This window comes from Strix aluco, chromosome 7, assembly GCF_031877795.1.
Source record: "Strix aluco isolate bStrAlu1 chromosome 7, bStrAlu1.hap1, whole genome shotgun sequence".
In the NCBI taxonomy this organism is placed as follows: Eukaryota; Metazoa; Chordata; class Aves; order Strigiformes; family Strigidae; genus Strix; species Strix aluco.
In genome coordinates this window covers 23,229,615-23,254,600 of record NC_133937.1, presented here as the reverse complement: position 1 = coordinate 23,254,600, position 24,986 = coordinate 23,229,615, and the positions used below count along the sequence as shown (strand labels likewise).

General features: G+C 35.4%; 1 protein-coding gene across 4 annotated transcripts in view; it reads left to right on the top strand.

The window, feature by feature from the left end:
* The window catches only part of PLCE1 (phospholipase C epsilon 1), a 164,515-nt gene that overhangs the window by 21,889 nt on the left and 117,640 nt on the right, over positions 1–24,986 (top strand). For all 4 annotated transcript variants that reach the window (XM_074830927.1, XM_074830926.1, XM_074830925.1 and 1 more), the window contains exon 2: positions 3,664–5,246. In XM_074830927.1, coding sequence (XP_074687028.1) covers positions 4,074–5,246 — 1,173 coding nt within the window. In that variant the 5' untranslated portion in view covers positions 3,664–4,073. The remainder of the gene's footprint in view (positions 1–3,663; positions 5,247–24,986) is intronic.

The following is a 24,986-nucleotide window of genomic DNA, read 5'->3' as shown; positions in this document are numbered from 1 at the left end:
AGATTTTAGCATAGTCCTACACTAGATAACTTTTCTCTAAGTCTGTTATCTTCAGAGTGCATTTAGGCATCATAGCAAACACGATCTAAGCTGAAGCTACTACTGAGACGTGTGGTCCATACCAGGCATTCATAGTATTTCCTTTTTGTGGAATATAGTGATGATGTGGCTACAAGGTGAGTCAATTCATTTGGATGAAAAGAACAGTTTCCTGACAAATCAGCCAGCTGAAGCAACTTAATTCTCTGGACTCATGATCTCTAGATGCATGAGATGAGGGAAGTGGGGACCAAAGGTCAAGAGTGAGCAATAAGTCTGCCATCTTTGGTAGCAACTACCTGCTCAATTGACATAGCTGAAATATCAAATTACATTTTCAGATTGCAGAAATGTGTAAACCAACTTAAGGAGCATTTTCCTCCCTGCCCCATGCTCCTTATTTTCTCCCTTGTGCTGTTATAGCACACGTTAGTACAACCATATATGAACTGGATTGGGAAAATGATCTAGCTGTGAAGTAACTTGAGCAAAAAATTCTTGAGATGGATCAGTTCCCTATCATGTTGCAGTGGTCATGAGAGGATGCGAACAGCTGGACATAGACAGGGAGCTTCCTTAGCAGACATTATTCTTGATGAGGTGGATTTCATAGGCACAAATAGATAGAGAGATGCTGGTAGAGAGAAATGGGCAGGCATTTAGCCTCGAGTTGAGAGAGGTGACCAACAAAACCACTGTTGGGGAAGATTTGAGATAAAGTTTCTAGAGAAAAGAAAAAGATGTGAGAGAAGCAGGGCAGGACACGTGGAGACACTTTGGCATAAGAGAAAGGTGGGAGAATGATGTTAAAGGAAGGAGGACTGTGGAAGACCAGTTTTGGCATCTGAATAAGCTTGTGGGCAGCCTGGAATATAAACGGTCCTCTGGTTTTAACAGGTTTCTGTTTACAGAAGCAAATCAGTGATATGATTTTTTTTTTTTTTTTTTAAAGTTTCTCCATAAAGAATGTTGTAAAAAATTTCAAGTTAACCTGCATGGTCAGTTTTGTGATCTCATAGTCATTGTGTGATGTTAAAGTTGCATAATGACGTTGTCTCTTTTGCCTCGTAGAGTGATATTGTTTTGTAAGAATTTCATTTGGCAACCAGCATAATAAGAGGTATATTATTTGCAGTGACAATCAATTCCATTAATTTTTATTTCTGACTTAGCAATATTACAGGGAGTACATTTATGAATATATTTTGGTGGCTTGTATTTTCATTTGATTGCCTGGAATTTTTCTGATGTGAACAGGAAAGATGAATCAGTAGATAGATGTTTTGATGGATGCTTCTCCTTCTACCTCCTTCTAGATCTTTCAACTTTGATCAGCATCATCGTATGTAGATTTGTACTCGAAGGCACAGAATGGTTGCCAGAAGAAATAAGATGGGAACATTTCTAGATAGATTGCTTGCAGTTTTCTTCAAGTGTGTAGTTGCAAAAAGTTACGTAAACTGTTATCTGGGGATTTGAAGAGGGAGGAGGACAGGGAAGAGGGATAGGAAATGGTAGAATAAGATAATTGTTGAAGTGCTTTCCTGTTTGTGTGTATCTGCTGAAGTGTTGGGGGGGTTTGTTTTTTTCTTTGAAGTGAAATAGGTAAGATTGAGGAAAGTGAACTAAAATTAATTTCAGGGTACAATTTAATGATATAGGGACTATCATGAAATATAGACTTAAAGAATTGTTTGGGTGTTGATTTATCATTTTATCTCCCCTACAGTTGTGCTGTTGCAGTATTTTATAGTGTGCTCTGTGAACTGTGTTGGTAACATCACCCCAGTTTAAGCCCCGTCCCTGCCACTCCATCCAACTACTACTATCTGCTACACAACTTTTCTGTGAACTGTAGCTTTTATTTTCCATTCTGGTACTAAATCTCTCTCTTGTACAGGATCTGAGTTTCCCATCTTGACTCTCCTCTGGCTGCTCTGGCATGCACATGCATTTTGTAATGCGTGGAGAATGTAGTTGTGTCTCTTTGTTCTGTCTCTGTCACTTTCCTTTGCGACCCTCCCAGATCTCTCTTCTGTTGTTAAAACAATGAAATTGAAATCTTGATTGAAATATTAATTTACTTTTTTTCCTCATGCATTTATGGTATAGGTACTGTCTGAAGGAATAATGCTTTTCACTGACTAGCAAATTTTTAAGCCATGGATTTTTAGCAAAATGTTACTTTTTAATTTTTTTTTTTCCTTTTTGCTCACTTTTGCATTTCATTGTGTGAGAAGATAGCATATCAAATATCCTATTAACTAAAGAGTGTGTTTTACCTTTTCATTTGTGCCAGACTGCTTTTGGATGAAGATTAGTAATCAATAAAAATGAAAGTCGATGGTCTAAAATGGTTTAAAATGAAATTGTTAAGCATAGTTACTTGAGTATCAAAGTAGGTTTTACACTTTAATACTTTCATTATTAAGCTTTCCTGATTTTATCCCTTCTATCATTTCTAGTTGTTCTATCAACCACAGATGATTTAATTACTATGCTTGGTTAAACTGCATGAACTGAACTGAAGAAGGTAGTCCCTTCTACTTGTCTAGATAGTGCCTGGGTCAACATTTGATTGATCATTTCAGTAATCTGGCTGTTGTACCTGACCAGTGATTTGCCTCAGTTTTGTGATGTTTTGCTACTGAAGTTTCAAAATCATATTTTTTTTGCTTGTTTCTATTGAATTTAGACTGTTTTAGTAAACTTAGCCTTGATACAACTTTCTGCATTTTCCACATTTTTAATAATACATGTAATGTTTTTAAACATTAAATATGATGATATAAGCATGTATTTGTTTAATTTTAATTCACCAGGATTTGTCTGGGTATGTCTCCTTTATTATTCTGTTTTCTTTGTTGAGCTATCTGTAACCCCTTACTTTCTGATTCAAGATTTACTTCTATCATGCTGTTTGCAGGAAAGAAGCTAAGAATTAATGGCAGTGTTGAAGGGCAGGTTAATTTTTTAGCTTACGGCATATATGTAAAGGGGTCAAAAAAATTATTGACAATATTTCAGTCTTTTACCCTACTCTGCCTTCATGCTTTTTCAGTCATAAAGTTCTGGAAAAATTACTGTGTTTTCTTCATGGTTTCGTGGTAACAACATAAAGTTTAATGAAAAGAAAAACCATGTAACACCAAAACAATTGTAGTTGTGGTAGACTTCAGTTCTGAACAGGAAAAAAAATTAGTTTTAAAAGACAGTGTAGATTTAATGATTGTTTTGGTCTTCAAATGTTTTAACTTATCCGGACTATGAGTCAGAAAAATTACAGAAAAGACATTTCCTTTTCTCTCTTTGTATATATTTTGTATATTCAATTTCAGTGTTAGAGGTTCAGTAAAATTAGTTTTCTGCAGTCATGTAGATTCCCATAGTGAAGTGAATACAGCTATTTAAATATGTAAAACATGACTGTAATTTCCTCAAATTGTAAAGTGAGACTTTAAGACAGATTTAAATGTGTATTTTGGAATTCTCTAGGTCTCAGTATAATCAACTTCCGTTTCATGTTCCTTCTCTTTACATTAAAAAAATTTCTTTCTGTTGTAGTTGTGATGGTGGATTTTGTACCATGGATTCTGTTCAATATATATATTTTTTTCTTTACAGAAAACCAACTTGGATGCCCTACGGGGAGATGCATCTTTGACATGGATTATATGTTTGGTCATCTTCTACAACCTGAGGCAACAGTGTATGTGCTACATATGATAGCAGAATTAATTGTGGGAAGAGACAAGTCGTATGGCTACATCACAATAAGAAGCTGGTTTAAAAATGTTTGTAGTTTATGCCAGTATTTCAAGGCTGAGAAAGCGTAGTAGACCAACAGTAAAAAAATTACTTTTTTTTTAAACCCAGTTCAAAAAGAACAAGTAGTCAATGCATATTTTACCATGTGTTCCCTGATTATTTAGCACTGAATCTTTTATTACACTTGAAATCATGGTGTGAGGATTGGTAGACAGCACCCCACCCCCATCCTCAACACATATCTAGCAACTAAGGACTGTGTCAAGATGACCTCTGAGGAGACGACAGGGTCTGTTCTTGTCTCTGTGGTACAGGGTAAAGTGATACCTGCTCAGTCAGCTGGAGATGAAAATACTGAAAATGCTTTGGACACCAGTGTTATAAAAAGACATACTGCCAGTCCGGGAAGGCAAACCACACGTGCTTTCTCATACTTACAGAGACTTGAAGAAGAAAGTCTTCAGGGCTCAGTGCCCAAAATATTCTCTCTGGCGAAAGAACAGTTGACTAATGACAACAGTAATGAAAACTTACAGGAGAGGAACAGGTCCATCCCTGATTCAGTGGAATTTCTTAACATTAACTGTAACATTGTACAGCAGAACTACAAGAGTAATATCCCGTGCAGCCAGTTGTATAAATCTCGTGATCCTTTAGCAGGGGGAGAGGCGTGCCTGGAAACTGGAATTCCTGTTTCACTGGAAAGAGCCATGCTTGCTGAAATTCAGCTAAAAATGAATGGACCATCGTTAAGAAGCCAGACAGCAGTAAATAAGAATGACAGCAATGATACTGATAAAGTGGCCTTTTTTCACTTTCATTGTGCTAGTGAAAGGAATATATCAAAGGCTTTGTGCAGTTTACATAATGGCTTCATTTTGGATGACTGCTTGCAGCCAGTAAGTGTTGGTGATGGTAACACCACTGGTTCGCCAATAATGGAGTTGACAAATAATTGTGAGAGTGAAAATGGGCAGCAGTTGTATGAAGATGCCTTAAGGGATAAGTATTTATGTCTGGAAAGAGCACCACGAAAGGTTAAAGTGGCGTGCTCAGGTCACAGCTTCTGTGGAAATAACTTTACTGGAAGAACGCCCTCAAAGCCCTTTCTGAGCCATTTTGAAGACTGTAATGATAACTGTGAAGAAGAGATGGAAGAGGATTTTTTTAGAAACAAAAAGGAACGTTCTACTTTATTAATAAGACGTTTCTGTAAAAATGATAAGGAGGTTAAAAAATCAGTTTATACTGGAACGAGAGCAATTGTTAGGACTTTACCTTCAGGGCACATAGGAACTGTTGCTTGGAATTATGTTGAGCAAAGGAGAAACAACAGTGGCTTGAAGCTTTCTAGGATTACAACAGAACAGCTAACTGTAATCCAGTCCTTAATAAAATGGGAATTTAATTCCTTTCTTGAGAAGTCTTTATCGTATGAGGTAAGCTTTTCATAGTGTTGGTTTTTACTTTTTTTTGGTAAAAATTTTGATAATCTCGTGACCTTTTCATTCAGAAAAAATCTTTGACTAGTAAACACTTACTAACACTGAATAGGATATTCCACTTAACCACATTGAACCTCATGATGAACAGTACTTTTTAGAAAAATGTATTCTCATCCTTTAAAATTAATTTTGGTTTAAAATAGGCATGGGGTAAAATGTATAACTTTATATCTGGATGAAATTTATACATACATATGTACATATATAAAAAATGTATATAGGTACATATTTATACATGTTTATATAAATTTGTATATAAGAATGTAATATACCTATCTACAGATACAAAAATGCCTAGACATTTTATAGGTATTTATATTTTAAATAGAAAATGTATGTAAAATATATGTATTCCTATATATTATAGATATACATAGTTGAATATATATGGCATATGTGTGTATATAAACATTTGGTGGATATATCAATGAAATAATAATTCCATGGAATAAATTGTCTAAAATGATAAGTGGCAGTAATAGATCACAGTGAAAAATTTTGTTGCTCTGAAAAAGAAAGCATAGTATTTTCCCCAAGTTACAGATATTTATAATGCTTCTACACTTCCAAATAATTAAAAAAAAAAATGTAATATTTGAATAACATATTTTAATGTGCTGATATTGCCCTGATTTGTATTCTCTTAAATTAGTACAAAAAAGTCTAAGTTTAGGATGAAATCATGAATGTATAAGTTACTATTGTAGAAATGACACAGCACATCCTTAATAAATTATTTTAAGCAGTAAAAGGTTTTCTGTGATGGTAGAAATTAAATAGTTGTCAATGGAATCTGTAAAAGACTTCGACTACTGATTCTCAAGGTTTCATCTGAAATGTGACTACAGAGAAAGAAAGGCCAGCAGGATGGTAACAGCAAGGGAAACTCAAGAAGAGTAAGAGAAGAAAGGTTTACTGAGCTTATCAAAAAAAGATGGTGTGATTTTTCTCTGTTAAAATATGTGAATAAGCTCTAGGGAGGGGAAAATAACCAAGGTAAAGGAGAGTGTGGTCAGATATGCTATGCTTATAAACTGGTCTTGAATAAATGTAGGTTGAAAACCTGAAGAAATTTCTAGCAGTGCTCAGACTCTGCAACAGCTTTCAGTAGGACTGAAATGGAGGAAAACTAACTTACTTGTATAGAATCATTTAGGTTGGAAAAGACCTTTAAGATCTTTGAGTCCATCCATACAGTTGATGAAATGGATTGTATGAAATTTTGTCAGTGATAACAGAAGAGTGGACTTGGTGGCTCGGGGGCTCCATGACAATAGTGCCCTCCAGTAATAGCCACATGTCCTAGAAACTTGTATTTTTTACATTTAAATAGTTGACTGAAGAGTTCTGTGAACATGTGTGTGTCAGGTTTTTGTACTAGGTTGCAAAGCTTTGTGGTGCTGTTCATTACTGTGATACTCACTATCTTAATCAGTGGGAGTGCACACTTGCTGGTACAGCACATGCACTGCATGGTGCATGGTCATGCTCCCATGAAGGGATGAATATGGGCCATGTATTTACCTAACAACATATCTTCTCAGTACATTTGTATTGTCATTATAAGCTTTTTTTTTTTTTTCTGTGGGGAGAAGGAAGAATGTTTTGTAGCTGAGGTCTAGTGTAATTTTCATTTATATAGGTGTGAAAAGGGAAGGATGTGCTTAGGTTTCTGCATTGGGCATTTCCAATTTGACTTGAATTCCTTAGCTTTTAACGTGCATGCCTGCGTCACCACTTTCTATCACTGGTGCGTAATACTGAATGTGTAGCATTTTGGGGTTTGAGGGCTTTAGTTTGAAGATTTTTTTGTAGTACATAGAGAAACTCTGAAATAAATGTAGAAGTACTCACTGAATAATTATTTAAATAGGAAAAGTTCTGTCTGCAAATGAACAAAAGATTAACAGGCACAGTAAAGCACTCTGCATCATTACAATGCACAGAGTATTTTCTCATGATCAGAAAAAGCTTAAAACTTCATGATTCTAAGTCTTTCTTCTTCCAAATGATGACTACAAATATTTTTCTTCTTATCAACCTCTGTATTTAATCTCTTCATGTATAATATGCATAAAACATTTTTAGCATTATTTTTCTGTTATTTTAGTCAAATAATATTTCTGCAGTAATATTTCTGTTGTTTATGGCTTATATTAGTAGCATTATAGATGGTTTTTACACAAACATAGAAATGAACTCAGTGGATGTGATAAATATATGGACCTGTTGAACATATGCACTGGGTTAAAATAATTTAATGAATTACGAGCATTTGTAGGAAGCTTTCACGCTAATAATCAAAGGGAGAGGGAGAAAGTAGTAAATGAATGTGGTAATTTGTTCTTTCTTTCCCCTTATCTCACCCTTTGAGCATGCATTCTGTTTGGAACAGCTAAGTGAACAGTAGTTCTGTTCTTCAAGGGGGAAAAAAAGTTGGAGAAATTAAGTTTTCATAGCAGTACTGGTGTAACATGGAACAATAGAGACCTTTATGTTTTAAGTAGGAAAATGTGGGTCTCATTTGTGCATATCCCTTGCATAAAAATTCTAGTGCTAATAAAGGAAAGGCACTGAACTGTTGCCTTGCTGAATAACTTTTTCTTTTTTTCTTTCCCTACATAGGAAGGTGGGACTGAGGCTTTGCATTATGTAGAAAATACATGAAGCTATATACTTTTTTAATGTAACATGATTAGTGTTTATAGATATTTTATATGCAGATTGAGACTCCTCTGCTCTGGATTTACTGTATGTGTTGTATGAAGAGAGAATATTTTTATGTTGAATATTTTTTTCTAATTTTTGCATGTAGTTTTTGCAGATATATACAGTGCAACACTTACCCTTATCAGATAGATGTGTGTAACATGGCTGTTGTGTCTATTTGTGAGAAATTTGCTTGTCTGTTGGAACAGTGCAAGCTCCTCGCATTAGCACATCTTTAATATGTTGCAAATGCAAAGAATTTGCCACAGAAACAAATAATGAGAGTGCAAGCTTTGGCGTTGGCTTTTTTTGGCCTGGCACAATGTATCCACTATTTGGGTTCCACTCAGCTGCATCATATTAGCAATCTGACTAATTACAAAAGTCAGGAGTTTCTGGAATCATTAAACCATCTGTGTCTGTGAGATGTTAGGTTCATAGTGCTGAAGGATGCTTCTTTTTTTCCTGATATGATGGTGTTTCTGCAGTGGTGGTAATGTAATAAGACAGAAGTAGTCGGGTCCACCACTGAATGAGATATTAAATGTGAGCAGCACAGTAGACTGCCGTGGTGTGATTCTCTCAAACCAAGTAAGTGGCCTCAGGATCTCCAGATGACAGCTGCAACAACATAGTTGCAATGCATAATAGCTGAATTAGTTAAGCTTATTTTGTAGGCATCAGTAGCATCTTTGCTGTGTCATTACATTCCTGATGCCAGTAGTTTGAGCTTTAAGAAGCTAGAATTCTGGTGGCTTGTTTAACTCTGCTCAGATAGAAGTTAGCACACTAATATATCATCCGCTCTTCGTAGCTGCTAAGGCGCTACTGAAATGCCAAATACTAATAAGGCAGCAATTAAAAAAAACCTTAATTGCCCCACATCTTTTTCCAGACAGAATAATGATTTTATTACAGATTTATCTTGTAGGAGTGTTTCATAGTTAATTTAATGATTTGGTATAGTAGTTCAGGATTTGTTAGCATCAGGTATTTTTTCCATGTAGTGTCCGTAGTGCTTTTATGATTCATGTGTAAAATCAATGTGATGCAAGGATTTTTGATTATGCACAGCTAATGTAAGGAGTCTTGTGTTAAGATTTTTTATTTCCATAAAGTTGAGCTATAGTCGGAGGCATCTGTTAACAAAGAGTTAAGGAGAGAAAAAAGATTTGGTGGTAAAAAATTTTTACTATCCTGTTTTATTAATGTGATATCTAAAATAGTAGTCTTGGATAATAGTTTTAAAAAAAACAGAACTAGGCACAAGTATTTTCTGTTTAATAGATAGTATTTGTCTGAATCTTTTTTTGGTTTAGAATTGATTATTAATCTGAATACATTCAAAATTCTATTAATTACAAAATACTAATTTTAAATTAAAATTATTCATTCTGAACCTATAGAGAGCTTGATTTCCTTCCCCTGCAGCCCCTCCCTGTTAGAGGTGTATCAGCAACTCTAGTCAGTGTATCTATGTTGCATGCTTTTCTGGCATTTCTGAAGATATAGATAGATTGAGTATTTCACTATCAGTCATGGAAATAACATCTGCTTTGACTGTTTCGACAAGCAGGTGCACTAACTAAATACAGGAGCCCTTTACATCAAATGTTAACATATGTTTATGAATAAAGGAAGGATTAGTAATGGTGTATGTTCAGAAGAACATTTTTTTGGTTGCTTTTCTCAGGTGTTGGGTTAATTGTAACCTTTTACTGTCAGTATTTTGTCAAAATGAATAGTATAACTCTCTTTTTTTATCTAGTAGTATCTTGGAAGATACACTTTCCCAGTGTATTCAAAACATAATTTGTGAATGAAGAGGCCTATGCTGGTTCTTAACAAGTGAAACAAAAACTTGAAAGCATCTGGCTTACCCTCTCTGCTAATGATAATAGTAATAAGCATAAGAGTCCTTGTGTGTGTGCTATGTTTCACTCAGATGACTGATCTGATTAGTAGAACAGCTTGTTGGGGTGGCCGTGTGAAATCACCTGGCAATAGGAGTTGTCTTGGTGCAGTTATTCTGCCAAAGTCTGAGATTCACAACCCATGAAGCAGCCTAAAAAATTAAATACTTACAGGCTTTCACTTCTTGGTTCTTTTTAATTGTTTCGGTAGGAATTTCAGGTCTAGATTTGCTGTGTTTCCATCTTTCTGTTAAGATTATGTGGTTCTCCCACAGGTTTTTTCCTTCTTGGTCCATATTTTAAAAAATGGAATTCTTTAAATGGACTTTTGCTCTCTTCCCTACCAGTTTTGCATGCATACCTAAAATGTAACACTGCTTTTTATGCTAAAGTTTATGCCATACTTGTACTTTTATTAAAAAAAAAAAAAAAAAGTAGTTTGCGATTCTGTATTGTGGATTACAGACAGATTTGGGGCTTGAGATATTTTGGTTTTCCATTTTGAAATAAAATTTCTAGTCCAGCACACTGAAAGGAAGTTACAGGAAAAAATGATGTAAAGCAAATAATCTGCAAGTGGTTGGGGTTCTCCTCCACTCTTAACAATTTTTTTTATCTGACTATGCATGAGTATTTTGCCTGTTACTAATGTTATCATGTTTTTAGACATAACGGTTTATATTCATATGTTAAAGTAGTTAGGTATGGATGAGCTGTTTTTTGTTCTACCTGGACCCTGTGTGTCTTTTTTTTTTGCATAAGAGTTGCAGTCTTTTGTTTAAAGAAAAAAGCTCATGAGCAAAATTGACTATTTGGAAAAAAATCAAGGAAGCAAAAGAGAAGCCAAATAGGCATGAAATTATGTTTTCCCTTCAGTAAGTGCTGTAAAAATAAATTGAACTTTGTTAAATGAAGCTCTGTACTTATATTTGCTTTGGGTTGAGTTGCTCCAGTTTTAAAGGCTAGCTTTAAAAATAGAAAATTTACCCTCTGTCTGTAGAAGTAGTCAGTTTTATTACCATAATGTGTGATAGAGTTAGAGATAAATCTCATAATACTTTGTATTATTTTGTAGTTGCCTTATAGCTTTAACAATTTTGGGCCAAATTATTAACAATAAGTTCTAGCTGTGAGCACACTTAGGTATTTAGAGCCAATAGTGTGGGAGTCTTGGCAAGAGCAATATATTATGCCTTCAGTTTTTCCACATTTTCTGACTTTCCTTCTAGTGACTGTTCATTAACTGTAAAGAAGCATGAAGATCTGTTTTAGAAAATCTCCCTGCAGCACATTAAAGAGTTCATTTTAGAGTGTTAGAGTTGGACACTCTTCTAAATTCTTTCTCAGTTGAAACCAAGTTATCTCCATTACCTGTATAAACTGTTGAAAAGTCTGGGTTGTTTACTCTGATATGAGTGAATAAAAACTGTGCTGTATAAAGATACTCTGTTGGTGAGTGAATAATTAAAATCTGAATTGATGAGATTTCACATTTTAATTGATTTTTGCTTTTCTTCAGACTTTCAGGATCTTTGAAAAAGAAAGCATTCTAAAATGGAATAAGCTTGGGTTGACAATAATTGGTAGACATATATCTTATCAGTATGAAATTTCAAGAACAACTTACAGGAAAAATCTCTACTGTAAAATTATACTTGCCACGGTATCTAAGGCATCCTCCATGAGATAAGTGGCTATTTGGTTTCTCTATTTGTGTAAAGTGATTGATATAGTACGGTTATGAGCCTCTGGTCATGAAGAATTTTGCTTGAAAAGACAGACTGGTGACAGTTTAAAAAAAGTAATAACTATTGAACATAATACAGCTGTTAGGTACCGTCCAAGTACATATGAGCTGGAGTATCAAGGGACAGGAGAGTTCTGAGGGTGCTCCCACACCAACCAAAGCTAATTACATCAGTGCAGCAGTTGGAACCAGCATGACTCAGGGCAGTGTGACAGCATACAGCTTTCATCAGGAATGTCGGAAGTGGAGCAGTGCTGGAAACATAAACATGCAGCCCTCGCATTTGTTACTACCTTCTTTTTTTTTATTTTTTAATTTTCCTAATAATTTTACTAGAAAATTATGTAGTTAGAAGCTATTCCTTACCTCCAAAACGCATGTATCAGATGATGCTTGTACTGTCCTGCAAATTGTGTGAAAGTATCCATTTTTAAAAATATTTTGAACTGTAACTGATATAATAATTTTTGAACTGAGATTGAAGACTTACTTTTCAGATGCATTCATCAATCCCCTAGCTGAGTATGAGAGAGAAAAATAGGTTGGATTGGCTTGTGATTATTCTTACTTATAGATAATATTCTTGTCTTCTCATTTGTATGAAGTTCTGAAGAGTCTTCTAATCTCTGGAATTTAAATAACATTTATTGTAAAAATTTAAGATTTCCTTGGTATAGCAAATACTCAAAGATAGATACCTAGAGATAAGTTTGCTGTCATAGTATGGAAATGTGCAACGGTAATGAAAAAGGTTTTTTTATCTTGAAATCAGTACATGCACGTGTTACAGGACTCTGAATAATCTAACTGTTGTGAAAATAGAAGATTTTTCCTTCCCCCCCCCAGCCCCTTAGCTTTTCCAGTAACTGTAATGCCTTTTGACTGTTGCCACCATTTGGACTTTGAATCCACAGTGAAATTGTGAGAGCTTCTTTTAAGATTATTAAAAGTGATTCTTACGTACTCTTCATGATTATTTTTATTTTATTCTTCTGACACTATAAAAATTGTTTTCAAGATATCACAACAGATACAAACCTTCATTAGTAAAGTGTGGGCAAAACAAAGGATGTATTATTAGCTGTTCTAGTTTCATGTTACAGCAGTCTTAGTTCTTAAAGTGTTTAGGAATTCCCTTCAAGCATTAGAGAATGGGTGAAATCCTGGTCATATTGTAATCTATTTAAAATCTCCTATTGGGATAATGTTACTTGAAGGGAGAAAAAGAATAATGTGCAAAATGGAGCTATTGGCTTCATAGGAACCATAATTTTACGTCAGACATTTTAATAGACAGTCATATGCCAAACAAATTTAAAACTATAGTTTTAAAATAAAAATATTGTCTATATAAAAATGTATAATGTATTGTAAAATAATTCAGGTGGGGTCATTAACTTGATATATAAAACTTCCTTCAGTACCCTTCAGTTACATATGCTGTTATTTACTGTTCATGTTACCACACTGCTTGGAAGCCCTACTTCTGGACTTGAATCTGTTGTCCTAGCTGTTTTACAAAGAAGGGGTGATCTCATCTGTTCTATAGACTTAGAGGCAGTTAGTTGTTAGTGAGCTCACTCAGGTTTTGGAGAACATAAACTTCTCCCAAACACTCCCCATACGCTGTGGCTAGATTTTCTTTTATCTTAGCAGGCTTAGTAGCTGTGTGCTGCACTGTAGTCTGCAGAAGAGAAACATTCTAAGTTTCCAGTGGGGAAAAACCCAACATTTTCTCACCAGTTCCAACTGTTAATATTTGGTCATTTTAGTTATATGCATAAGAGCAAATAAAAAACGTTTATTTGTTTTTTTTAATATATGTAGCCAATCAGCACTGGAATACTTCTAGGCTGAATAAAGGTCTGAATGGTAATTCTAAATAATTTATCTTTCAGCAAAAACATAAGAATGTATCTGAGCTGTGGAGAATTGTTCTAAATGTGATTGTGAGTTGGATCAAGAAAAAAATCCCTGAGAGAAAACTGTTATCAATCTCTGTTTTAAATTAGGAATTTATCTTAAGTAACTGTAGACTTAGAGCATCATGCTACAAACTTGAGGCTGTTATAGTTCTGACCCTGTGCATATGTAAGATATTTTACTTTATATAAGCACGTTATGGTTGCCATGGGAACCATAACATTGGACTTCCTGTCTGTTGTTTACAATCTTGGGATTGCACTAGCAGGCTTGTGTGTGTAAATGTATGTATTTTAAAGGGGAAAAAATATTCTTTCATGAACATTCAGAATATTTCCTTTTATGAAATTAACTTATATTCTGGCTCACTTTGGCTGACTCTTTGAAACTTACCTTACTTAAAACACAGTTGGAGAACTACAGGAGTGCAAAATCGTTTGATGTGAACGTTTCATTGACATTTAGTGTTTTGCCATCAGCATGAAGGAGGCTTTGGTGTATTAACAGCAGGTCACTCAACAGGTTGAGGCTATAGAAAAGATAGGTAGAGGTTATTAACAAGTGTGAAATATGAATCATATTTAAAACAACAGTGTATTAATTTTCTTATTCTCTGGCAGTCCCAAATAGAAGGTTTATTTGTCTCGTCTCTTTTTTTTTTTTTCCTTTAACCAACAGATTGGAGATGGACTTTTATAACAATTTGAATGCTTCTTTTGAGCAATGAAGTTCTTTAGGCTTTCATCTTTAGCAGGCATTTGTGAATCATTGCATATTTAGTTTAGCTTGAACAGTGTTTCTTTGCCATCAGTTTGGAAAAACTGCAAATCCAGCCTTTGTAAATAATGATCAGTTTTGAGTCATTTTTTAAAAGTTTTGAACATGTTTCTCCTCACACTTAGCTTTGACCAGCTGTTTCCTGTTTTTCCTCCCAGTGGTTCAGCTGCTGAGGAGATAAATGCATCAATGGTTTGTTTCAGAATTAAAATTACCTTTATAAAACGATGGAAGAGTAAAACAAGTTTGACACCATTACAAGTAAAGTTATGGTGAAATTCAGAAGATGAAGTATTGTTTGATGTACCTAGATCTTTCATAGATTACAAAGCTTTTGCTACACAGGGAGCTCATTTGAGCTCAAGAGAATTAATTCAGCATCGGAAACACCAGGGTGAAGCTTTGTGTGGGGAATTTGGGTGTGCATGTTGGAATTTTTCAAGCAGTTCCAAGTTTTTGTATTCATGTGAGAATATTTTGATTTATCTGATCCATGATCTACATAATGACCTGACCATTACATCATATTTGTCCTGTTCAACCTCCCCCCTGGTTTTTTGACTGATTTGGATAGAGTCCAAAATCTGGATTGGTTCATTTTTTGGTAATCATACAAACTATTTTGGAATTTTAAAACTGAGTTTGTATATGTATTTTTGCAGAATAAAGCAGGGCAGTTTTAAAAGGGATGACAGGGAAGAGTTGGTGTATTTACCTGTCAGGTCTGGCTTGTGCACTACACTTTGTTTCTTTTTGTTCGTGGTGAACTTACTCCACATCCACAGATAGCAGCTGTGTTTTGTCCTGGCTTCAGACATCTTTCTTCAGGACCTTTAATGGAGTTATTTACTAACCCAAAAGGTGTTTATGTAGATAGTAATGAAAATATTGCCCTCTGTCTTCAGAATTTGAGGTTGTCACTGTGTAGGATTGTGGAAGGATCACTTGTTGCCGCTTGTTTTTTTTTTTGTCCTAGTGTAGCAGGCTGTTCTGTGGCATCCAGCATCACCTGTCCCTTGCTCTGCTTTAGTCCTCCCTGTGACCTGAAGTGGTCACATCTTATTTAGTCTGGACCCTCTGGCATAACAGAAAAATACGCAGAGACAGCTGATAGCATGTCAGTTCCCATGGACGGTGATCCTTCCTGAACTGAGGGCTTAAATATTCCTCACCTGTAAGGTCACCGAGTTTCGTTTCACCGAGTAGCAGAGGAAAAGCTGGGGCTTTATCTGTGGCGAAGGTCCCAGCTCCAGAACCTTAGAGCATGCATTTTCTCCCCTGGACAAGGTCCTGTATCCCTCAGCTATTTTTTATCCTTACCTATTTGTAGGCCTTATCCCATACCATTTTTAGGGCCCTGCAGACTTCTATAAATGCCAGCCTTAATAGCATTTACTTCAGGGTATGGTCCAGCTGTTGCTATTTGAAAAAGACACCCCTGCAGCTTGCACAGTCTTCATTTCCCTATGGCTTTCCAGGCTCTTTCTCCCCAGGTTCCTTTTGATGGATGACTTCAAGATCTGCTCTCTTTTTCTAGGCTTCTGGACCTTGGAAGTCTCCATGGGGTTTCTCACTAAATTCTGTGAGGGGAAGCAGGGAGTGTTACTCCTCCCCACCCCCCTAGTTTTTTATAACTCCTCCTAATGTTCTGCACTTTCTACTTCAAGCCTATCAGTAGCTGTCTGTTCTTGTTCCCTAGTGCTATTCTTGAACTTAGCTTCAGCTTGCTTACTATTTCCTAGGTCTTTATGGAGCCTCCTATATCCTTCAGTCTTTTATATAGAGAAAAGACTTTGCAATATATTTCCCTTTAGTTCACTACTACTAGATAGCTTTTTTTTCCCCCACAGTATTCACAATCTACTCTTCAGCCAAGTCTAATAATTAAGGCTGAATTTACTTCTTCATGCAATCGTGTGGTCTTAATGGGCACTCCTGCTTCTACTAGCCTTTGTTGAGCTCATACAAATTTACATGTGGCATCTGTACCATTTATAGCTATTATATTTTGGTTTTAGCTTTTTTGGTCGTCTTCCTTTTCATGTTCTTTTTGGGGATTTTTTTTTTTCCCAGTGAAGGTTAGTAAACAGCATTTAAACTTCCCATTGGACGATTGATATGCACATGGTTGTAGTATTACACTCTTAGACTGAAACTGGCTTTCCAAAATAGCTGGTATTTTTGGCTGAAGTTAAATGTCCATTTCATCAAACTATCATAGAGAATAGTACATTTGTAATTTTTTTCCTATTATACTCATCAGGAAAAGAGAAGTATTTGCTAATTGGTATTTATATTAGGCATTAATGACTGGATTCCTCTGATCCTTGCCTAATTTAAATTTCTTCAGTCTGCAAATAAACACAGGAAAACAACAGCCAAGATGAAAGAAGATACAAAGGACATACCCATGTGGTTGTGACTCAGTGAATCCAAGAGAACAAAAACCGAAAAAACCTTTTTCATTAAGTAAAAGAAATGGAAATTGGTTTAAGAGTACTGGGCAGAATTTGCTAATGAGATATGAAAGGTAGTTAACTGAAAGAACTAATGAAAAGGAGCCAGTGTTCTATGAAAAACTTGGAAGGAAAATAAAAGAGATAGCTGACAAAGAGTCCTTTGAGTTTTGGGACTTTAAAAATGTAGAGAGCAAAAAACAACAACAAAATCCTACTTCTAAACCTAACCAGAACTAAAGGTTTTGCTGTTTCTCTGTGGAACTAAGACACATGTAAACCAGTGCTAGTACTATCATGATGGTTATGTAAAAAGGTTGCACTTCCAAGTAGAAATACAAAGAAAATTAATAGAATTTGGAGAGAGATTGTTAGTCATCATTTGATTTCTAAACCAGTTATGAACTGAGGCACTCTGGCAAGGCTTGGTGTGGCAAGGCTCAGTAGTTGGGCTATTTTGCTAGCTTCTTGGATTTTTAATTAGATGATGTTTTATAGTTTGTTTTTTTTTTTTTTTCCAGGAATATTTTCTGCTATGGAAAGTATCTGATGAAAATAACATGTTTTTTTTAAATGGTTGGTAGTTTAAAAAATTTGAATCTGCAAGCAGAGTTACTGAGTCTCAGGTTTGATAAAAATGAGTTTCAAATTCTTACTTGGGCAACAAATCAAATAATGAAATAGAATGAAAATTAATTTTGGAAAGCTTATAACAAAGTTTCTTAGAAGACTTAAGGTGAGGCATATGAGAAAATTCAACAGCGTTATTGATATCTTGAGTCTCTGTGCTTTCCAGAGACTTAGAGACTTTCACCTCTCTCCCAGAGAGAAGGGGCAGAGCTCCCAAATTTATCTTGCTTATATATTACCATTATCGTGATAGCAGCAGTACTTAATGCGCACATGTAAGAAGAGTTGTTTGGTTGCTTAGGTCACATTCGTGTATCATTAATAGTATGTGCACCACAGGTTGGAAACCTATGACTGAGTCCATGATTTGGCTGGATCAAATTTTGTAGTTTTTGACTGAGATGAGATTATTTGTTTCGTGTTCTGTTGATAAATACTATCTTGGCCCATACCTAAGACAATCTAGACCATAAGTTGGTTTTGGTTTTTTGGAGAACAGAAGAAAAGTTGACATTAAATATAATTTTAAAAAAAGAAAGTAAAATGAAAAGCCCCATAAGCATTGTATCATCATTCTGTAGTCTAACTTACACTTCTGCTCCAGCCATGTCCATATTGTCCTGTTTCATTGCCTCCCTCTCCCCTGCCCTTCAACCTGCAGTGTAGCTACTTTCAGCTTCACATTTTCAACTGCTGCCTTCTTTGCTATGGTCCTCTTGTCAGGCATGCTGATTTCTTTCAGCACTGTGGCTGGAGGGCATTGAAGCCCAGGGTCCAATCCCACTGAAACTATGGTTTGCTGAAACCTTGCTGACATAGGCAGAGTTATTGCAGGGACTCGCACACCCTCCACGTCCACCATTTTATGTCCAGATTTAAAGCAGGGGAAAAGGAAACTCTGTTCCTCCTGTTAGCATACCTGAGCTGCTTATCTCTTAGGCTTGTCCTGAATCACATCCTAGAGCTTCTGTCTGTGCTGTTTGTGCCTGTGTCAGCTCCAGCTGCTTGGGAGAGAATCCCACAGCAGTACCAGGGATCTGGAGTTGCTGCTAGGTGAGCAGGGGTTGGATGGCACAGCATGCCTGCAGGATAGTAAAACAAGTTTGAGTTTTCCAGATACTTATTTTTGAAAAAACTCTTGCCATGTTATTAGGCCCAAATGTTAAGACATTGAAGTCTTCAAGACCCCTTAAGACTGGGAAACAACTTAATGAAATGTCAAGGTTACCGTTGTGGGAAAACAAGTAGTTCGGGGTATATTTGTCTAGAATAGATCAACCATTATTGTGTAACATTGAAAACTATGTTCTTTTTTCTTCTAGATATTTGCCTCATCATGATTATTTTTTTTCCAAGAAGAATGGTTCATAAACTTAAAATAGATTAAGCACTGACAGGTTAACTGGAAATTTGAAACCACACTGTTTTTTGTAAGATGGCAGAGTGTTGTTGTCACTGAACATTCTGCAGTTTTAATTTTTGTGCTTTTCTAATTTTTAAATTGTATAAGCAAGCACTATAAGCAAGTCACTGATACCAGTTTTTCTCTAGCACAAAACAGCTGCCTATTGAAGAACACCTCATTTTCTCTTTCTGTAGTTAGAGGAACCCATTAGTATGTCTTTTAACACATGTGGTCCAGATGTTGATCCTGATGATGTTAACATTTGTTAACACAAGACCTAGGTAAGAATGAAAGGTGTGAAATAAATTCTATTTGTGTTTCCTGCCTGAGTCAAGTTTGATCATAGGACTTACTGTAATCGCACGGCTCTAGGACCATGAGACTTCGTAGATCCCTGGTTCAAAGGCTGGCCTATTTGCCCACTGTTGCAAGTTGCTACTGTCCAACCAGCTCTTGACGTGATGCCTTTGTCTTAGCTAAGACCATGGACAGATGCAAATGATCTGACTGATATCAGTCAGAGAAACCATGGAGGTTTGAACTATTCTTTATCAGAGCTGATCTCCCAAAACAGGAGGGAGACAATGTGAGAAAGCTTTGTTTATACAGTAACTCTCGTTATACTTTTTTGAAGGTAGAATTCTCACTTCAGTGAGAAAAAGTTACAGCCAAAATTTTTAAATACAGGCATTTAAATTAGACACCAAAAATTAATGATTAATCTACTAGATAAAACTATAATGATTTTAGAGATGCTGAATACCTTGTATTTCTCATAATCAGACCAGCAATGCTTAGAAGTCCTTTAGAAGGTTTGATTTTAGGAGTCCAATTTGAAAATTTGGGCCTGAATTCCACTGAAACACTCTCTGAATGTGTTGACAAGGTTTTTTTTCTCTTTGGCTACAATATCTTTTAACTGTCATCACTGATTTCCACTTAGACCTGGTTTGCATACATATATACATGCACACACGCACACATATACATATATAGTCAGATCATAAGTAACTGTGAATCTGATGCGCTACCCATAATGATAAGGTCTTTGTCTTGCTGCAGTCCCTTTTGACAATACAACCTCATTAGACAACCTGGAGAAACTATAGTGGTAGAAGAATCCTTATGTTATATTTATGCCGACCCGTCTCTGCAAGGGTAGTTTTGCAGGTATAACTTTCCTCGTAGAACTGTATTAGCATCTCCTTGTTAGGAGAGAAAAGGCTAAGGTTTCAAAACAGCTCATAGATGACTATGTGTATTGTAAGTGTGGAAATTAATTCAGTTTTCCATACCTTGATTACAGCACTTAGCTGTTCATTTGTTGAAACTATATAAATTCTAAACTACTATCAAAATTTGTACTTTAGAAGAAAAAGAAGCAGGAAAAGTCTGATCTTCACCCATGTCACTGAAGTTTGACTATATTTGAAGCAAAATGTGAGGCATATGCCATCTGGTGGATAGAATTATTCATACAGTTTTATTGGTAATTTGATATATTTAACAAGCAGCTTCTATTAATGTTTTTAATCCATTTCGGTTCTTTGCTGCATTATCACTTTTAATTGGCATTGGTGGATATTTCTTTAGTCAGAAGGAAAGGGGAAAAATCTGAAAACTGAATGCAAGGCAAAATGGAATTCCAAACTTGACTTTGATGTATGATTAGTGAACTGGATGCTTGGAAGAAAAACCCCAAAACCCAATGGAAAAGTAACCATTTTCAAAACCCCAAAACCCAAATGGAAAAGTAACCATTTTCCCCCACCTCAAGTACTAATTCTAAAGTTTTAAAAATGTGTGCTAATTAGTCAAAGATCTTCTCTGATACACCTTTCTCAAGCCCCTGCCTTATTGCAAATTATGATCTGTTTGACATGGCCTTTGTGGAAAGACTGGATATTGCTCTACATCTGCACCGATGTGGTAGGTGTGATTGGAGTAGCCTTTCAGAGCGTGTAAGCTCGCATCATACAGCAGCTTTCAGGTTCCTTTGCCTGCAGGTCAGAATTGCTTTTTGCCAACCATTTGGGGCAGTTTCATCAAGTACAATTTTGTACAGAAAGCTGTGCTTTTAAAAATGTTACAACTGCTAGTAGATGTGACTGTAGACGTGGCTTGAGTATCTTAAAACCTAGATGAGGCAGATAGAGTAAAGAGTGTAGCCAGTATTAAATATTTTTCGTTTCACGGTTGTGCATGGGTGCACGACTTCAGGATAGTTCACAGAGTAGACATAGCGTGAGATAACAAGTGGAGTAGTCAATGTATATTGATTCTGATAGAGAATTATTGTTGGTGGATAGTTTTTATTTTTTGCTCTTTTAGTGGACATGGAGAAATCTAACATCCTATTATCTACTGGAAGACTGATACTGCAGCTCCCTCATCTTTTCTTTAGATTGATCAAACCTAATACGTGAAATTTATTTTTTCTAAACTTAGTATATTAAAAATAATTGAAAAAGCACTTCATAATGTCTTTCATACTGTGATTTACTACAGATCAGATCAAATAAAAGCAAGTTTGTGCGTATAGTCTGAAAAGCAATGAATTATTCAAATACATTGTAATCAATGCATGTGTGAAATGGAATTGTCATCACCATGTTATGTCATCGTTCCATTAGCTAATTTAAAGGCAAGGAGAGAGCTGAAATATAACACAATGGAAAAAACAGGTAATGCTATTGCTTCCACATGCTCCTGATTTCACAGAGCTAGTTCAGGTGTCTGCACTGTGCTGCACCACGTTCCTAGCTCTGAAGGTTTATTAGTTCAGTCAAGGTGCACAAACAAGATGGAGATTTAATTGCATGGAAACATTCGTGGTTTGTTTTTTTACTGGAAGTAACTGGCTACTTTAGAAGTATTTAAAAAGATTCTTCTTGACAGTAAACTTACTTACAGTAGACTCAACAGACTTATTATATGTGACTCCAAACTTCATGGCTCTGTTATTCTTCTTCTAACTAACTTATTTCTTAGCATTCAAAGATAAATAACGTTTAAAAATCAAGAAGAACAAGTGTTCACATTATTTGCAAAAATTACAGTTGCAATGTTTTTGCGCCATAGTATAACAGCTTCTTTCTGAACTAAGCTGCTTTGGCACTTTTCTGTGTCAAATATTTCATGGAGGAACAGCATGTACAAACTCACCCCCCTTTTAACTATTTCATTAGTCAGGAACCACATGTTCAGTAGAGCATTGCTAAAATGGCTACAGGTTTATACTTCTTCACAAGGTCCTGTATTCTTTCAGAAACATATGTATGTTAGATTGGGAGTAAATTATCTGGTTTGTGCTATGAATCTTGCTGAGTCTAAAATGTTTTATATGATTATTTACTCTCAAAAAGCCCACAGCACTTCAAAAGGTTCAGCAAACACTGGTGTCTAAAGTTGCTTTGAAAAGATCCTTTCCTGTCAATTTTTCCACATGTTGCTGTTGTCTTCCCATAAAATGCTGAATGACTCTTACCACATTATATTTTTAAAAAAGTGTTTTTCCCAATCTGATTGAATGATGGTCAGCCAAAGGAAAAATATAAATGGATTTTGGCCACCAAAGGCCAAGAGATAAAAAAAAAAAAAAAAAAAGGGGTGTGTGTAGATATGTTTTCGTAATGTTTGGTGGGGGGAGGGAAGTGTTTTTATGGTATTTAAAAGGTATTCAAGGATTCCTTCAGGCAATTTGTGGTGAAGCCCTCCTCTACTTTCATTGAAAAGCTAGACAGAAATTTTCTTGTTTTCATGTCCAACTTAAGAGCACAGTTAGGGAGGCAGGTCTTTTTCCACCCTATGGGACCAAGCAGAAGAGTTAGGTCTTTTCACAGGCCTTATGATGTCATGTAGGTCAGTTAGTCTAGGTCACACTTCTCATTTAGAAGAATAAGGTCCATGATGTATATGTCAAACCTTACTTTCCTGAGATTTTTTTTTTTTCCCCCTCCTTTACCAGCTTGGAAATCCTCACAAAATGGTTTAAAGTTGGGGTTTGGTGTTTTGCTGACTTGCTTCTACCAACCAGACAAAATAATCTTTCCCTGAGGTGAATTTGCCTATCATGGAGCCAACCTCTGTGGCTTTTTTGTGCTTATATGGCTTGAACAGAGATGATATTTCCTCTTGGGTAGTCTTATGTCATGACAGTTATATTTATATGAATATAAACAAAAAGAAGATTTATTCTGAGCAAATTATCTGAATATAAAAATTTATTCAATTTGCTTTGTTTTGTTGCTTGAAATGTACTCTGTGTTCACATATATATTTGAAAAACATTTTAAAATCTATATTTATGAAAATGTTGCTCTTGGCAAGATGTTGTAAAGAAACATTTTTTCATATAAAGAACAGTGCAAACACTAAATAAGATTGTATAAAAGAAAAATTTTAAATGAAATTAATTCTTTTTCAGTCTTCACTGCTATGCATTTCAAACTAGTTTAGCCTTTAAAGTTGAAACGTTTACAAAACATTAGTCAAGCCTCAATACAGCCTGTGAATTTCAAAAAACATTGGAATATCAGTCCTTGAAGGCTTCACTAGCAGATTTTTAAATGTTGGTTATCAGATTCCTTGTTGGAAAAACCTGATTTCCCATTTTACTTTCTACTAATTGCATAAGATTGTGGGCAAAGCTTTTTTGCTTGTTTCTGCCATTGTCATGGCTATAGAAAATAATTTTCCTACCAGTAGGTGGAATCAGATGAAAATCTTAACTATTAAACACAGCGTGTAGCTGTGTTTTCCGATCTGGACAAAAGAAATCATCTTGAGTAGCTCCAGTTTTGAAGTTCACAAATAACAGCAGCTTTCTAAAAACCATTTAGTTCAGGAGAATACAAATTTAGTTGATATAAAGTTATCATTTATATTTAAGAATAGTATGGCTTTGATACTGGTTCCCTATGTGCACTTTTGGAGAGCACTCCTGGATGGGTTAAAAAATCTATTACTATATGATGTTTACCACTGTCAGACTGTAAAACTTTCTTCTGGATGTCTTCTTATAGTCATGTTCTGGTATTTTTGCGTTGTCTGAGTGAAAGAAAATCCTGTTATTTGTTAATATCCATAGCTGTCCAGTAGGCAGTTTCTTCTGGGCAACTTTTTTAAATAGAAATTTATTCTGATCATCTTTCTAAATTTTTAGAATTAGATTTATTTTCAGATGTCTTATGAAAAAGTTCTCTTCTTTATATGTCTCAGAAGCATTCATAATGAAAAAAAAGGAAAAGGGAATGAAGGTTTCCCAGTTACGTTATGTGTAAAGTTTTGATTCTTTGTTAATTTTACAGATAATTATTAAGATAACAGGATTGTCATATATTTGTATCTCCTCTGAAAAATGCACAAAACTCAGTGTAAGAGTGACTGATTCATACACCAATTTATCTCTACCCAACTCATCGAAAGAGGTGTATAATCCCTTTGGAAAGGTCAGGCAGTAGACAAAGGTTTGTCTAGCCTTGTAGTTGTGGCAGTTGATGGAGAGTTGTTCAGTGAAGAGGGAGATACTGGAAGATAAAAGTTACAGATTTTCCTTCAGACTCTTCCTCTGAATAGTTCTTGTTGTGGAGATATTATTTACATACCTATTTTCTCCACTTCTGCTGTGTTTGCAAAACTGTAGTAGTATTATGTACTGATTTTGGGCTATAGTATTCCCTCCTCAGCATTTTGAAAAGTAAGAGAAAAAAATCACCTACCTGGTACTAGTAAAACTTTTCAATAAACCTTGGAAATTAGGAAATATACAGGAAAGCAAATGTTAAGGTCTTTAGTGATGGATTCTGGCAAGACTTTAACAGACTTTCCAGTTGGTCTTTATCAGGTATAAAAAGTGCAAGCTAGACTTCAGTCTGTTTTTTCTGAATTCCTCTAAAATGGTCTCCTGAATTTTTTCTTCCTTCCTTCTTCAAGTAATTTTATGAGCTGGAGAGTTCCCATTTATGTTCTTGGAGGAAACAATTTTTCATGGGAATGTTTTTCTCCTTTCACCGAGGAGAAGCTTTCCAGGGATGGTTTGGATCAAATCATACAGAATATTTGTGATGAAAAGCATAAGTTACTGGAGCTCAAGACATAGCTCTCACTTTCTCA